The 16,834-nt window shown below is 59.0% G+C and overlaps 1 protein-coding gene across 1 annotated transcript in view; it reads left to right on the top strand.

Moving 5' to 3' along the window:
• Positions 1–16,550, top strand: part of PYGB (glycogen phosphorylase B) — a 52,728-nt gene extending 36,178 nt beyond the window's left edge. The window contains exons 9-20 of the mRNA XM_060031267.1: positions 223–315; positions 1,272–1,418; positions 2,098–2,261; positions 2,956–3,070; positions 3,987–4,088; positions 4,678–4,825; positions 8,302–8,360; positions 10,093–10,234; positions 11,776–11,983; positions 12,532–12,666; positions 13,975–14,041; positions 15,136–16,550. Of these exons, the coding sequence (XP_059887250.1) occupies positions 223–315; positions 1,272–1,418; positions 2,098–2,261; positions 2,956–3,070; positions 3,987–4,088; positions 4,678–4,825; positions 8,302–8,360; positions 10,093–10,234; positions 11,776–11,983; positions 12,532–12,666; positions 13,975–14,041; positions 15,136–15,288 (1,533 nt within the window). The 3' untranslated portion in view covers positions 15,289–16,550. The remainder of the gene's footprint in view (positions 1–222; positions 316–1,271; positions 1,419–2,097; positions 2,262–2,955; positions 3,071–3,986; positions 4,089–4,677; positions 4,826–8,301; positions 8,361–10,092; positions 10,235–11,775; positions 11,984–12,531; positions 12,667–13,974; positions 14,042–15,135) is intronic.
• The last annotated feature ends 284 nt before the right edge of the window (positions 16,551–16,834 follow it).

Genomic DNA, 16,834 nt, shown 5'->3' with positions numbered 1-16,834 from the left:
GGGGAGGGCTCCGGACGCACGCTGTGGGGCTGGCCTGCGGGTCCTCCACCCTGACCTGCTCCCTGCACCTCTGCGGCTTTCCATGCTGGGCCTGGAGCCCGTGCAGTGCCGTCCGCTTCCTGCTGCCAGCCCTATGACCAGGCTCCTCGGGGCGGGCAGCCGAGGACCCCGGTTCCGCACACACAGGCAAGGGACTGAGGGGGTCACCCCGTGTAAACGCAGGTGGCCATCCAGCTGAATGACACCCACCCGGCCTTGGCCATCCCTGAGCTCATGCGGATCCTGGTGGACGTGGAGAAGGTGGACTGGGACAAGGTGAGCACCGGGGGCCCGAGCACAGTGTCCCCAAACACCTGGCACGGGGTGACCTCCCCGCCTCTCCCGACAGCAGGGGTGAGTACTGAGCTGGTCCACAGAGGGAGGCCTCTCTGGTGGCCTCGGGAGGACAGAAGGAAGTTGCCCTGGGAAGACGGGGCTCTGGGGAGAAGGACGTTCCAGGAGCGGGTCCGGGGTTTCTCCCAAGGGCAGGGCACAGTGAGTGGGCGCAGCAGTTTAAGGGCCAGAGAAGGGTGGTGTTCTGGAAGACAAGAAAAGGATTCTGACACTTCTGAGAGCTTCTCACCTATATTTTTTCATCTTAGAATCGTGGCGAAAAACCCAGACGGGTTCGGTTTAAAGAAATACGTCGTTCACACATTTATAGGCTCGTTCTCCCTGCTTCACGTATTTTGGTCCTAGGTTCTTTAGTGGGGTTTTGTTGATCTCATTTACTTAAATCAACATATAAAACCATTTTTACCCCATTTTTTAGCACCAGAGCCCCTTTCTGGTTTGGGGCTGCACTTCTGGGTGGGGCTGGGCAGACCCTGTTCTCCCCTGGCCAGCGGAGGGCAGGGCCAGACACTTGACCAGTTTCCTCTGGACTGTGGGTGTGAAGTCGGTTTGGTGGAAATAAAGCAAAGCTGCCTGGAGCTCTGTCTGGTTTACAGAGGAAAGTTGCAGTGGTTCCCAGGTAGCAGGTAAGGTGCTCATTCCTGCGTGTGCTCTGGGTTAGGATGTGAGGTGCACGTGGGGCGTGTCAGGACAGTGAAGGGCGCAGGGCTCACTGTGGGTTTAGGAAGTTCTGGGCCCCGGAGAGCAGAGACGTGCGGGGCCCTTCCTGGTGGCATCTGAACACCTGCCTCTGACCCTACACGTTCCCCTCACCTTGGCATCTGGCCACGAGCTGCTTTTTTCTGAATAAAACATTGGGGTGTTCTGGAATGTTGTAGGCCTGGGAAATCACAAGGAAGACCTGTGCATACACCAACCACACGGTGCTGCCCGAGGCCTTGGAGCGCTGGCCTGTGTCCATGTTTGAGAAGCTGCTGCCACGGCACCTGGAGATCGTCTACGCCATCAACCAGAGGCACCTGGATGTGAGCACGCCCTTCCTGTGGGGATGCGGGAGGGGAGAGGGCTGCCCTGCTCTGACGGGCCCTCCTCTGCCCTCCACATCAGATTGTCTGGCCCGGGACAGGTGCTTTACTTCTTGAAGGGAATAGCCGTTCGAGAAGAGGACTTTGGGGTCTGGGGCTGTCACTTGGCAGAGCTGTTGCCTGGTCCCCACACTTGGACCCCTGCTGCGTCGGGGGGAGTCTTCTTCTCATTTCTGAGCAGGTTCAGGTGTGAGTGTCTGTTCCTGGAATGCCAGAGGCCTTTGTCCCGCGACATCACTGCAGCATTTGGGTGATTTGGAAACAAATCACCTTTGTCTTTCCTCTGTCACCCACAGAAAGGATAGTGGTACACGCACAGGGGAACTTAGAATTCAGGTGTGATTATAGTTCATTTTTTTAATCTTTTGGTGAAAGAGTAGCCATTCCCACTGGTAGACTGCGGTTATACCCTGCCTGGGCCAGCGGGGACAGCATCCCCATCTCTTCCTGTACGTCACACGGCACCTCCTCAGCTCCTCCGAGCCCACGGGCCGGGCCGCCGCCCCCAGGCCGAGGCAGACCTTCGCCCGGGGCCCAGTCAGGCTGGGCTGCAGCCGCCCTGGGCCTTTCTTGGGGAAAGCAGCCCCCCGCCCTCCTGCTCACTGCTCTGTCTCGGCAGCACGTGGCCGCCCTGTTCCCCGGGGACGTGGACCGCCTGCGGAGGATGTCCGTGATCGAGGAAGGGGACTGCAAGCGCATCAACATGGCCCACCTATGTGTCATCGGGTCCCACGCTGTCAACGGCGTGGCGAGGATCCACTCGGAGATCGTGAAGCAGTCAGTGTGAGTGGGGCCTGCGCTGGCCTGCGCCAGGGCGAGTGAACTGCCCAGAGCGTGGCGGTGGGAGGGTGAGGCTCTGACTCAGTGGACGACGCTGGGGGACCGAGCCCTCTTGTCACCAGGAGCCCTTCCCGTTGTCTGCGTTCTCGGTCTAGCCAGGCAGAGGCTCTCCTTCTGGAGCACGTGCCACTGGCTGTGGGCCTCGGCGCCCTGCCTGGGGACAAGAGTCCTGGGCCCCGCCAGGGTGGAGGTTAGGGTGTGACGGGCTGGGGCTCATCCCCGAGAGGAAGGAGGAATTCTTAGATCAGATTCCCTGCTTCTGCCCCCTCTTTGTGGGATGTGGTCTTGGAATTCCTCCTTTCCATCCTCGCCGCAGACCTGTGGAGCGCCTCGTGTGGGCGCCCGGCAGCCCTGGACGGGTCTGTCCGTGTGGAGGCTTCCAGGTCCTTGGTGCTGGCCTGAGGCTTTGTGTGATGTACTGTTTAATCCCCACTGTCCGTCCACTCTCCACTGTCACAACCACTGGGAGGTGGCCAGGCTCCAGCCACATGCCGGCGTGGAGTTGGGCTCCGTGGGGGATGGAACAGAAAGGCTGGGCTCTGGATCGCCCAGGGGCTCCCTTCAGAGGGCCCTGTGCCTCTCGCTCACCTTGTTTGAAACAGTGCTTGTGACAGTTGCCCGTTGTCTGTGTTTTTAGCTTTAAGGACTTTTACAAGCTGGAGCCAGAGAAGTTCCAGAATAAGACGAATGGCATCACGCCCCGACGGTGGCTGCTGCTGTGTAACCCGGGGCTGGCGGACATCATCGTGGAGGTGAGGCCAGCGCCTCTGAGCCCACCCGGAGCTGTGGGCAGGCAGAGCGAGCGGCAGCTGCCTGGGGCTGTGTGGGCGGTGACCCGCTCCTCAGCGCGTGGACAGCGATGGCTTCTGGACGGGTGCGGGCGGTGGGGACCCACTGTCGCCCTGGGTGTGGGGGGCCGGGCGGTCGGCCAGCAGCCCTGGCGGCCTGTGCAGGAGTTCAGAGGGGAAGCGCTAGGCCCAGCTGCCCCCGAAGAGGTTTGTGAGCCGGGGACGCCGTCGTTGTTGACTTGTTCCCATGCTCACGCGCTCAGCGAGGAAGGAGACAAGTCACGCAGGGGCCAGGCTGCGTGCTGGACATGGGGGTGCAGCGGGGGTGCTGGGGGGCAGGCTGTGTGCCAAGGAGGCTTCTCTGGAAGGGACGGCAGAGCTGAGGTCTGCCTGCCCAGTTACCGGGAGGGCCCGGGAGCAGCGCTGCAGGGACGTGACCACCTGCAGGCTGGCTGGTGCGGCCTCGGTTCAGGGCAAGGCCACGGAGATGGCCCAGGTGTCTGGAGGCCAGTTTTCCTCTCGGTCCTAAATTAGAAACAGGGAGACTGAAGCTGGGGTTTGTTTGGAAACAGCGCTGTGCTGCAGTGTCGGGGGCAGGGTAGGGTGCCCAGGCCGGGCAGGAGCGGCCGGAAGGCCTCCGTCCATCTGCGGTTCTGGCGGGTGTGGGCCTTGGGGGTGGGCGGAGACGGGCCCCCAGGTTTCAGGCCTGTGGGGAGCCGGGGGAGGCGTGTGCATTTGAGGGCACGTTTCAGTGGTCGGGACTTGACCAGCGCCGGATGTGCGGTGTTTCCTGGGAGCGGGTGTCGTGGGAGAGGAGGGGGCCTGGGGCTGAGGGGGGCGGAAGAGGTGCAGAAACCACGTCTCCCTTATGACTCGGCAGAGAATCGGGGAGGGTTTCCTGACGGACTTGAGCCAACTGAAGAAACTGCTGCAGCTGCTCAGTGACGAGGCACTCATCAGGGACGTGGCCCAGGTCAAGCAGGTAGGCCCGGTGGGGGGCCCATCCCCCCGCTCAGCCTTGCAGAGGGGGCCCCGCTGAACCCTGAGCGCACCGCCGCCCCAGGTCCGGAGGAGAGCTCGTCTGGAGGGAAGCAGTGGGAATCGATGCAGGTCTCGCATCTGCACTTGACATGCTGTCCGCACACCTGGGCCTCCCTGTGGCCACCTCACCACCAGGCAGCCTGACCCACTGGGCGGCCTTTGAAGACCGAGACTGACCCTCCACTGTGCCAACAGCCTGGCCTCAGGGCCCCAGAAGTAGTCTTCATTTTGGAGTCTCGCCCCCCACCCCAGGTCTCCTTGTCTCCATTTTCTGCTTTTCTCATCCTTTGCTCCTCTCCCTGGGTTTGCACATCTACTTTCCTGTTTCTCTCCACGCTCTCGTGCGGATCCACTTTCAGGATCACGCTTCCCCCTTCTGCCCACCAGGCTCCGGTGACCACCTGTGTCCCTCTGTGTCTCCCCTGGGGTGGCAGCGTGTCCTGGGCATCCCCTCCCTGCTGCGTCTCGGACACCAGCCCTGGGGGCTCGGCCCTGTGCACATCCCACCATCTTTACCTCTGTTCTCCCAGGAAAACAAGGTGAAGTTCTCTGCCTTCCTGGAGAAGGAGTACGGGGTAAAGGTCAACCCCTCGTCCATGTTCGACGTGCACGTGAAGAGGATCCACGAGTACAAGCGGCAGCTGCTCAACTGCCTGCACGTGGTCACCCTGTACAACCGTGAGTGCTCCGCCCTGCACCCCACGCCCCTTCCACCGGGCCTGTTTCTCACGTGGCCACTGGGGCGGACGTGGCATATTCATTTTGAGTGGCACCTTCTGGTTTTCTGTGTTCAGAGCAGAGCAGCTACAAGGAGTGAGACGTGAGCTCAGAGGTTGGGGAGCTCGAGGCCCAGGGGCTGCACCTCCTCCAGAGGCTGGGTTTTAGGTCTGGTGTAGCATTTCTTTCATACTTAGTTATTATCGTTATTAGACTTCTCTTAAGTTATTTGGAGAGATTATACTTAGCAGGTGAGGCATTTGAAGTATACTCATAGAAGTTGAAATAGTATGTTACATCTATACACCTTAAACTATTTAAGTGGCATTTGATCTTGAAGCACGTGTGAATCAAAGGCCCACCTAAGGGCTTCCCTGGTGGCGCAGTGGTTGAGAGTCCGCCTGCCGGACTCGGGTTCAGGGGACACGGGTTCGCGCCCCGGTCTGGGAGGATCCCACATGCCGTGGAGCAGCTGGGCCCGTGAGCCATGGCCACTGAGCCTGCTCGTCTGGAGCCTGTGCTCCGCAACGGGAGAGGCCACAACAGTGAGAGGCCCGCATACCGGAAAAAAAAAAAAAAAAAGACCCACCTAAAAGTAACTATGAACATTTGCTACTTCTATAAATAAGATAATAAAGCCTCAAGGAAAAATCTGTTTTTTTTTTTTAAAGTTCTTTATTTAATTTATTTATTTTTGGCCGTGTTGGGTCTTCGTTGCTGTGCGCGGGCTTTCTCTAGTTGTGGCGAGCGGGGGCTACTCTTCGTTGTGGTGCGTGGGCTTCTCATTATGGTGGCTTCTCTTGTTGCGGAGCATGGGCTCTAGGTGTACCAGCTTCAGTTAGTTGTGGCACGTGAGCTCAGTAGTTGTGGTGCACGGGCTTAGTTGCTCCGCAGCATGTGGGATCTTCCCGGACCAGGGCTCGAACTGTGTCCCCTGCATTGGCAGGTGGATTCTTAACCACTGCGCCACAAGGGAAGCCCAAAAGGTGGTTCTTAAGATCTTGTAATGTAGTAAAGCAAATACTAATTTTGAAAATAAAGGAACCAAATACTTTCCAAGACGCAGAGCTCCCCTCGAGAACATCAGCTCTCCAGTTGCCAGTGAAGGAGACTCCGTCTTGAGGGATCCGCTCGCTCGTGAGACAGTGAAGTGACAGGACGGATGCTAGTTTGGGTTGAATGGTTCTGACCCGACCCTCAGAAACGGCCCAGGTGAGGGCCCTCCTGTGCGTTTGGCGGAAGGGCGCGCCTTCCGGGCCAGAAACAGCAGTTCACGGAGACTTTGTTTTGTGTTCTTTGCTGTGGTTTTCTTCTGCAGTTGTGATTTTTCTGCATTTTCTTTGTCGTTTCCCGGGCGGCGTCCCCGAATCCCCTGCCTGTGAGCGGCAGGGCCAGTCGCTGGGTGGCCTGCCCTTCCTCCTGTCACCTCTTGTGACCGGTGCCTTCCTGCTGCCCAGGGTGCTGCTTCTGCTCGGCTTGTCAGCGTCCGGGGCGCCTGCGGCCTTCCGATGGGGCCCTCAGGGCACGTGTCACCCGCCCCCGCCCGCTCGTCCACCCGCGTGTGTGCAGCGCACAACGTGGTGCCGCCCTGCCATCCTCGCCTCGACCTGACCTGGTTTCCGCCTGCGATGAGACGCCCAGTCCTCTTACAGGGCCGTCCGGTCGCCCTTCTGCCCAGCTCCTGTGCCCCGAGGTCTTCCATGTCCACAGTAGTCTGTGGCCACTTGCGGGAAGGGTGGTTCCGCTGAAGCGATGTTCTCAGTCTCCCGTTCTTTCCTTGAGCAGCGCCATCTGGAGGGTGGGTCTGGAGTGAGCTGCTCTCTTGTGCTCATTCCACTCGGCTGTGTCTTGGGTGCCGGCTGTTGTGGGTCAATTTTCCTGATGCTTAGGCACTCTGAGGATGGTGGTTGATATCTTATATCATTTCTAGGACGTTTCCTTGAAATACATTAAAACGTGTTTGGCTTTCTTCTCCTGGGGCTCCAGTGACGTGTGTGGTTGGTTTCTTCCACCACCTTCTTTTTGCCTGTTGATAGCTTTCCCTCCTTTTCTGTTCCATGTTGTCTGCTGGTCCCGCTTCCACACTCTGTGTGTCTACTGTGTTTTCTGCATGTCTCCCCGCCCTCCTGGCTTCTGTGATCGGGCTGCACTCTGTGGGGCAGTTCTGCCTTGTCGCCTGTGTTCTGCCTTCTCCCGGGGTCTTGGGTTTCGGCGCTATGGTCTCCCATCTGCGTCGACAGTCCTCACAGGTTGGAGACTCACAGGGAGGCTGCTTCCACTGCCCTTGTCTGTGGCAAAGCTGTGTGTTCGGGTTGGTCACTCGTGTCTGAGGAGCTGGCCGGGGCCTTGTGAGCTCAAGGCAGCCGCAGGCCTCCCCAGCTTGTGATGCCTCTCTGGGGCTCCAAGTCAAGGCTGGCTCAGGAGGCGCCATGGCCCTGTGGGCCTCTGTCCACAAGGATGTCCAGACCCCCTTTCCAAGGTTTCTCTGTAGGAGGGGTGCCGACAGGGTCTGCCCGCCCGGCCCCCTGGGGCTCTTTCCTGCCTCCGCTTCCCCTGCTCACAGCCCCCGGGAGGCTGGGGTTCCTGAGACCCTGAGTTCACAGCCCTGTCTCCCACCCATCCCATGACCCAGGAGGACTTGCTCAATGATCTGGAGTTAGCGTATTTTTCTTCTTTACTAGTTTTAGTAAAAATGTAGTTTGTGGGGTTTTGGCTTTATTTTTTTCCTGTTCTCTTTGTTACTCTGTCCACAATCTGGAAGCGGGAAGATTCAGAACTAAGGGACGGTCATGTTCCTACTAGAACCTGAAGACAGAGGTTACAGATCAGCCGCGACCCTTTAGTGGCTCCTGTAAACCTTGCGGCCGATTCCTGACTCTGGTGAAAGCCGTCTAGGGCAGCCTGTCACTTCTGTAGACACTCCCTGCCCCCACCCCCCAGCTGAAATCTGGAAACCAGTGGCCTGGTGAGGACATCTCATTCTGCTGGGGCTGGAGGTGAGCTGTCTGCTCCTGTACAGAAAAGGTCTGGGGGGCTTCTTAGCCTCTGTCCCAGTGACGGAGGGGGCTTGGGGTCTCACTGACACCTCCCGCAGGCTGACGGTGAATCATCACCATCCCAAGGTCACCCCATTTTTGAGTACCCATCACATGCAAGGGCCTTCAGTCCTGGTGACCAGACCCAGAGAAGCTCCTGTGTTGGGCTGTTCTGGACACAAAGGCACAGCTTTTCCACTGAACTTTCTGGAAGAGTCTGCTCCTGGCTGGCCTTCCAAGCCAACCTGGACCAAGTGTAGAATTCTGTAAGCGGGAGCTCCTGGCAGTGCAGCACCTGTGTCGGGCTGGCCTCTGAAGACGCTGTCACTGAGGCCTGTCCCAGGGCTCAGGCGTGTCTGGCTCCAGGGGCTTCACGTGGCTCTCTTTTTGTTTGTCCTGCAGGAATAAAGAAGGACCCAGCCCAGGCCTTTGTGCCCAGGACCGTCATGATCGGGGGCAAGGTGAGGGGACGTCTTCTTGGTTCCTGCTTGGCGTTGGTCGGGGATGCACAGACCACCGTGCTTTTCAGCAGCGTCTCTGCATCGGGGCTGGATGCTGCGGGTGGCCGGGCGCCAACCTGCACACACAGCCCAGAGGTCCTGGCCCCAGGTGTGCCTCTGGGCCAGCTCAGGCTCCATCAGCTCAGCCACAGGAGGGAGCTGGATGGGGCCCCTGCCTGCCCGGCCCAGGGGAGTGGGGTCCCCAGCCCCAAGGGCCAGTCTCTACTGGGCTCTCATGGGGCAGCGCCATTTCTCTTATAACTGCCGGATTTCCACGCCTCCCCTGCACTGGTGCGCCAAGTAGGCGTGAGTCGCTGGCTGCTTCGTCAGCCAGACGTGCGCCTGCTCTCGGCTCAGCCTGGCCTTATTCGTTTTATTTACATGTGCTTTTGGACGTGGGATCTCAGAGTCCCAGCGTATCGCCGGCAGGCATCAGTGGGTCCCATCACCCGGCTCTGCGCTCTAGGGCCCGCGTCCCCACCCTCTGCCACTTTTCCCAGAAGCCTGGGCACAGCTGCTTCACGGGGGCTGCAGGTGGGCCCAGGACTGTCCTCGCCTCTCACTTGAGCACATATGAAGGTGGAGGCACCTCACAGGCAGGCCCGTCTTGTTCTGTCTCTGCCACCGGCCCCCGGCCCCCCGACTCCTGATGTTTCTAAAGCAGACTCCGGACAGCATGCTGGGGTTCTTTTTCTTTTCTTTTTTTTTTTATCTATTTCATACATATTAGTGTATATATGTCAATCCCAATCTCCCAATTCATTCCACCACCACCCCACCCCAGCATGCTGTTTTGTCAGTATTTCTGTATGCATTTTAGAGATGTGGACTTTCAAAAAGTTAAAAAATGTTAATTTTTAAAAAATTAACATTTTTAAAAAGAAAAAAAGAAGTGTGGAACATCCACAAACCTGTCCCCCAGACTTTTGCTGAACCATTTCATAGTAGATGGATTACAGACATTATAACACTTCAACCCTAAGACCTTAATCAGTTGTCTTCACAGTGATGTTTTCCTGCAAAACCACACAGCGCCACCATCACACCTAAAACACTTGACAAGAATTCCTCCACATCATTAAATATCCAGCCAGGGCCACACGCAGCGGTCTTGTGACAGCTACAAATACCTTGAGCTTGTTTGAATCAGGACCCAGCAAGGTTCTCACATGGTGACGGGCGGCTGTGTCTCTTAAATCTCTTCATCTGTAGGTTTTTCTCCACGTCCCCCTCTTTTTTTCCCCTGCAATTTGTTACAGAAATCGGGTTGTGTGTCTTCCCCAAACCACGTCCCTCTGGTATCTCCCAGTACTTTCCTTGGTTCCCTGCGTTTCCTATAAGTCGGTAGTCAGTTCTCAGAGGTCCTTGTTCCCTCTCTCCATTTTTGAAAAAACCAACTAGAATCAGAAAACCAAGCTTGAGGTTGACAGATTTGTGCACGTGGGTGAGGTGCCGTCATGAGAGGCGCTCGGTTGAGGCCGAGGAAGCGGGTGGGGCGCCGCGCTCTGTGGGTCCGTCTGCCAGGTTGAGGGCAGGACACGCAGGGATGCCGTGGCCTCAGCCCACCCCTCCCCTGCCGTGGGACCCCCCCGCTGGCAGAGCCACTCGGCTGGGCGTGTGCAGCCCGGGCTCCGGCGACCCTGCCGTGCCCCTGAGCACAGGGTGTCTGCTGAGCGCCCCTCCCCCTTTCCAGGCGGCGCCCGGCTACCACATGGCCAAGATGATCATCAAGCTGGTCACGTCCATCGGCGACGTCGTCAACCACGATCCGGTTGTGGGCGACAGGCTCAAAGTGATCTTCCTGGAGAACTACAGAGTGTCCTTGGCCGAGAAAGGTGAGCCTGCCCTACCTGGGCGCAGCCAGTGGTCCTCTATGGTCAGGGCCTGTCTTGCTTTCAGACGGATTAACAGCCCCAACACCAGGCTGCCCAGCCAGAGGGCCCCCCACCCCCTGGCCTGGCTCTAGGGGAGCCCTGCTGCCACCGAGTGTGTGGGTCGTCCTCGGTCTCACACATCCTTGGTCTCTGAACTTCCCACTGCTCCCCCTCCTCACTCCTCTGCCCCGGGGCTCCCTCTTGCTGGCCCTCCCCGTCCCCCAGAGGGTGCTTCTGCTCATCCCCACCTGTCCACTCTGGCCTGGCGTCCTGCACCTGCTCCGGGAGGGTTTAGCCTGGGGCCACTCCACTTTGGGGGTACTGGGTGTGTGTTGCCATCTGGAGAAGGGCCTGTGGCCAGATGTGCCTCGGAGCATAGCTGTCCTGAGCTGGACAGGCCCTTCTAAGCCAGCCACTTCCGGAGACCTGGCAGGAAGTGCTGGGAAACCTGAGCCTGGACTTGTGGCCCGAGTAGCAGCCCCTCTGATCCATGAGACTGTGCGCTGCCCTCCAGGCGTTGAGTGAAGGGCAGGCTCACGCACTCCCTCCTCCTCCGTTGCGGGCGGATCAGGACCATCCCTGTGGTCCCGCCACTGCCATGGACCATGTGTGGCTCGGGGGTTGGGTTGGGGTTAGTGTTTCACTGAGCTTCTAAAGCAACTTACGGCCGCTGCCTGGCACTCCCAGGCCAGTTCCTGCGCTTCCTTAGAACTGACCTTGGGGACAGCCATCCTGGAGTTGGGCCCCACACCCTCGCCCAGCTCTTGGACTGGCTGTGGTAACGTGTCCACCATCCCGTCTGCCCATGTCCCTCTGCCTGAGGGGCCGGGGGTGCCTGTGTCTCTATCCTGGCACCTGGACTTGACCTTGAAGAAGGGGCTGGGCTCTGGTCTTGGCTGACCCCGAGTGCCCTTCAGCTGGGTTAGGGAAGCAGCATTAGCTCTGAGAACGAGCTGAGGACGTGGGAGCAGGGATGCCAAGGCAGGCAGGACAGAGGCTGCGTTCCTGCTGCCACATGGAGAAACTCACGCAGGGAACCCACGCTTGGGAGAAGCTGCAGGGCCATGGATGGGGTTGTGTCTTGGCCACTATGCCAGTCTGTAAACGGCACAGAGTGACTTCGGTGCGTGTGGCCACAAGAAGATTGTCCCCCCGCTGTCCCCAGTCCTTTGGTGCTGTGAGTCGGATTCCTCTTTAAGCCATTTAAGGAGTCTGCGGGGCTGATCGAATAAGACAGCAGTGATGTCAGGATACAAGGGAATGATGACAACACCAGGCTTTGATTTGGCCCTGGTCCGTGGAAGGTTCCAGAACAAAGGTCCTTTGCCACCTGCAGGGCTTCTCAGGCGTTTCCACTGTGGATCCTCTGCCTCAGGGTGCCCTGGGTCAAAAAAGGGAGCCGTACAGGTGGTGTGGTCAGTGCATGGTGTTGCTGTGCTGTTCCCATTGCTCTCGTGTTGAGCGGTTCATGGCTGACGGGTCTTGCTCTCGCCGCCTTGCAGTGATCCCCGCCGCCGACCTGTCACAGCAGATCTCCACCGCGGGCACCGAGGCCTCGGGCACAGGCAACATGAAGTTCATGCTCAATGGGGCCCTCACCATCGGCACCATGGACGGAGCCAACGTGGAGATGGCTGAGGAAGCTGGGGCCGAGAACCTCTTCATCTTTGGCTTGCGGGTGGAGGACGTGGAAGCCCTGGACCGGAAAGGGTGTGTGTCCCTCTCAAGACCTCAGATCTCCTCTACTTGTTTTTCACACCCTTGGATCCTGTGAGGGGTCCCAGCCCGGCCTAATTCTGTGCAACTGAAGTTGCCTAGTTGCCTAAAATCCCTCAGGGGAGTTGTTGAGGCCTCAGGCACCAGCTGCTGAACCCAAACAGTCGGAACCTTGTCAGCCTGTGAGCGCTGGCCCTTTCGGCCCTGTCCCATGTCTGCCACACGCCTCCCTCTCCCCAGACTCCCTAATGGTCGCAGGGTGTCTCTCCAGCTTGGTTTCACATGTCATTTTCTTCTGCAACATCCTGGCACTGGGGGCGGGGGCGGGGCTGCTTGAGCATCCTCTCTCGGAGGACTGCATGTGACCTGTACGTCCTCTAGCAACCACGTGTCTGTAACAGTAAAAGGAGGAGGTGGAATTGATGTGCTCACGGCCCACGTCCACCTCCCAGTGCCTGCGGTTGCCAACCCCACCTGGCTGTCGTGGGCCTGAGGCACAAACGGCCCCAGCGTGTGCCCACGAGGCTGCCATCTCCCCACAGGTACAACGCCCGGGAGTACTACGACTCCCTGCCCGAGCTGCGGCAGGCCGTGGACCAGATCAGCAGCGGCTTCTTCTCCCCCAGGGAGCCCGACTGTTTCAAGGGCGTCGTCGACATGCTGCTGAACCATGACAGGTGAGACAGGCCCCTCGTGCCTCACCGATGGGTCAAAGGGTCCCCTGGCAGGCTGAAAACTGCACGTTGTTTGGGGCCAAGCCTGGGCCTCGGTGAGGCTCACCCTCACCTCAGCCCACGGCCAGAGGCTCGGCTGCACCCAGGGGCCAGGGTTTGTGGGGCTTCTGACGGTGCTCAGCGAGCCTGGGGGCCTGGTGGTGGGATTGCCAGCTGCCGAGCGGAGCCCCAGGCCCCCGGCACCAGCTGACCTCCTTGGACGGGAGTGACAAGCGTCGCCTGGGCGGGTTGGAGGCGACTTCCTCGGGGCAGAGGGAGCCTGGGTTTAATGGGGAGCCCAAGAGTGGTTCAGGTGGAGTGAGCTTGTGAGGCCGTGAGTTACCACATGGTTAGTGTTTTACGACGAGGCCGTTGACACGGGGTTCTGCTCCCCGGGGCACAGCTTTGCACAGCACTTGTTATAGGTCGGCGGTGCTCTCTCCTCTGACGACAGGCCTCTTCTCCACCCAGGTGGTAGAAGCTGAGTCTGTCAAAGGCTGAGAATCGACCTCTATCCCACTTGCAGTTCCTTTGGTTTAGTCTGTCACTTTTTTTTTTTTTTTTTTTTTTGTGGTACACGGGCCTCTCACTGCTGTGGCCTCTTCCGTTAAGGAGCACAGGCTCCGGACGCTCAGGCCCAGCGGGCATGGCTCACGGGCCCAGCCGCTCCGCGGCACGTGGGATCTTCCCGGTCCAGGGCACGAACCCGCGTCCCCTGCATCGGCAGGCGGACTATCAACCACTGCGCCACCAGGGAAGCCCTAGTCTGTCACTTTTTGATGAATGCTGTCAGCTGGCTTCTGTTAGACCCAATCGATCGTAACTCCACACACGCCCGGGGCTGGGAGCTTGGCCCTGCTGAGGTCTGTGATCAAGGAGGGACTTTACAGTTTCATGAATTGTGTTTCTTACTCAATCGTAAACAAAACGTGTTTCTGTGTCCATAAATCCTGCACCACCAGTTCTCAGCCCGTGAGATCTGAGAACAGATGGTGATGGAGCCTGTGGTCACCCTGTGCCCTTCCCCTGGAGGTGAAATTGGCGGGAGGCCTCAGCCTGTGCAGCTCTGACCCACGTGCACGGGTTCTTTAAAGAACACTGGGTTAAAATAAGGTTTTTCTAGAATAGCGTCCCCAGGACAGAAGTGTTGCTCACAGAGTAGTCCCTGTGGCCACCCCTGTCCTGCAGAGCATGAGGACGCAGCCAGCCAGGCCCGTTTCCTGACCTCCCACTCGTCACCCACCCAGCCCAGCTTCCTGTCTCCCATTTCAGGTTCAAGGTGTTTGCGGACTATGAGGCATACGTGGAGTGCCAGGCCCGGGTGGACCAGCTGTACCGGGTAAGGTCCTTGGGCCCTGGCAGCGAAGCAGCAGGGTGTGGCTGTGTCCTGCTGTCTCAGGCCACTCCCAGGAGGTCACAGTTCATCTAGTGGCCCAGAGCAGGTTGGGCTTCCTCATTTCCTGCTCAGGGACTGACTCGGCTGGCCCTCTGCCCAGGCTGCTGTCCACACCAGCGCACCTTCCCCTGCAGCCTCTGGGCAGCTGCCACAGAGCGCAGGTGAGCAGGGCAGGAGTTTCCTTCTGGAGGCTCTGCACACCCTAGCCCGCCATCTGACCGCCCACGTGGGTGTCATCAGGAGAGCCTGAGGTGAGGGATGGGCCTTGTGAGCAGTGAAGACCTTTCTGTGCTTAAAATGAGAAGATGAACGATTCCTTGTAAAAGTGACAGATCTGACAGCAAGTAGAACAAGGACTTGTAGCTCTAAGGAGCCGAGTTTCTAAGGTGGGGCTGCGGGAGCCAGCTCCCCAGTCCGCGGCCCTGTGTCCCTGCCTTGGCGTGGCCCACAGAGAGTGTGCATGTCCAGTGGGGTCTCCTGGGAAGACTCAGCTCCTGAACCTGGGGAGGGAACGGAGGGTGTTCCACCCTGTGCACCCAGCCAAGGATGGCAGCAGGAGGGGACGCTGGCGATGGGGGCGTGACTGTGCAGTTGTTGGGGCAGATGGTTCATTGCCCAGGTCATTCAAGCAGATTCTTGGACACGGCCTAAGGGGTTTGTGTGTCTGAGTTGTTGCCCACGTCTCATCCCTCCCACCCACCCCCCCACCCCCCCCCGAGGAAACAGCCCCTGATGTTCCCTCCTGTGACAGAACAGGAGAGGGCCTAGAAACCGAGTGATCTTCCGGGCTCCGGGAGGAACTTTGCTTTCCTTTCGGGGAGGCCCCTCCTGGTGCTGGCTGCAGTCTGGGGGCGCATACTCCTCTGGTGGGGTGTCTGTGCATTGGGTGTGCCGCACCCCAGCAGGACCTCTGTCTAGTCATCTGGAAACTTTCCTGGTGGGTGGGCCCCCTTCCCAGTGACCTCTTGGTTGGCTGCCCAGTGTCTAAGTGCATCTGGGAACAGCCCGAGGTCACCGAGCACCGCTTCCCTCTGCAGAACCCCAAGGAGTGGACCAAAAAGGTCATCAGGAACATCGCTTGCTCGGGCAAGTTCTCCAGTGACCGGACCATCACGGAGTACGCCCGGGACATCTGGGGCGTGGAGCCCTCTGCCCTGAAGACCCCGCCCCCCAGCCTCCCCAGGGATTAGGCCTCCGCCCTCCCCCTCCGGACCAGAGGCGTTTGTTTTCTTGCTGACTGCCCGTTTCCAAGCACTTTGCCAGCACCCTGCTTTTTTCAGTGCTGTTTCCGGGACGGCCATGGGGATCCGGGTGGTGGCTTTCAGGGGTTGGGTTGGCTTGGGGGAAGATGCTGAGGTGAGATGCTCCCCCGTTTCCTGCAGGCAAGCAGAGCCCACAGCACTGAGCAGGGCAGCTGGCCTGCTGCTCTGCCCACCTGTCCCGTGGAGGTGGGGGAAGGTGGACTTGTCTGCTGGGCTCCCCACAGCCTTGCACACGCCTTGTGTGAGCTCGTTTTTAGTTCTGAGCCTCTGGATTCTGGGGTCCGGCCAGGTAGCCGTGGTAAAGCCTGGGGCCGTGTATGTTTCTGCAGCACCTTGTCCAGTGTGGCCCCAGCTCTGCCTCCTGGCCATGCAGGGAGGGTCCACTGTGCTAGGCCATGTCCTCATAGCTGCTGTGTGGGCACCCAGCCCGGGGTTTCCAGATTGATCAGATAAAGAGGCCCCAGGACAACTGAGAGTGACACTGGGGACAACACCTGTGTCCAGCGTCTAGGGAGCTTTGGCTGGGACAAGGCTGGCTGATGCAGAATTCGTTTGGTTTTGCTTTTTCATAAGATTTTTCACAAGGAAATGAAACTAGCTAAAGCCTTTCCTTGTTTTAGCAACTAAAAATAGCACTTTTGAAGTTTAGTGCCTGGGGAGGCAATGCTGGGATGTTCTCACCTGGCCCTGGGGACCCAGGTGGGGTCCCCACCTCTGCTGGGTGAAGCTGAATACCCAGCCCCGCTGCAGATCTGTGCCCGTCGAGTCCAGGAGGGTGCGTTTCCGGTCTCACGGGAGGCCGGCCTCCCTCCTCCCAGCAGCATGACAACCTGGTCTGGAAAAGGACTGAGTGGGCCCAGAGAGGAGCCCACTTTCCATTCTGCCCAGAGAGCAGGCTGGTGCTGGGGAGGGCGGGTGAGCAGGTGGGAAGGACAGGGCCAGGGAGCAGGCAGGAGCTGTGGGCGGAAGCTTCCGGAGGCTGTCTCCTCAAATGCTGGACCTGGGTGGCACAGGGTCCTGCCCTCATCCCCATCCTGACTGCTCACGTCACCAGAGGCGTGAGGGTCTGTGGTTGCATCCCCAGCGCCCTCTGCTGCCCGTCCCTTAGGCCGAGTGTAACCATCACTGTGCCCCTCACTGTCAGTCACTGCCTCGTGTGAGAAACGGATTAAACCTTCCTGCTTGTGCTCAGTTGATCTGGCCTCTGTGTGTCACTCTTGTGCCCAGGGCAGTCCATGTCCCAGCCGGGCTAAATTATGGTCCATCATTCCAGGACTGAGAACAGAAAGTTCTCTCACCCCCAGCTGCATGTGGGGCTTAGAGCCACGAGTGCCTGAACCGTCAAACCCAGCCACTTGGAAAACTGTCTCCTGGGTGTTGGCATTTTTGGTGTGAATTGTACTGTTTTTTGCACCCATCTTTTGCCACCCACTCCTGGTCCTGGGAAGTGGAACGCCCTGGGGACCAAAACTCC

This window comes from Delphinus delphis, chromosome 15, assembly GCF_949987515.2.
Source record: "Delphinus delphis chromosome 15, mDelDel1.2, whole genome shotgun sequence".
Taxonomy (NCBI): domain Eukaryota; kingdom Metazoa; phylum Chordata; class Mammalia; order Artiodactyla; family Delphinidae; genus Delphinus; species Delphinus delphis.
The sequence above is the reverse complement of the archived record's forward strand: the minus strand, read 5'-3'. Positions and strand labels throughout refer to the sequence as shown.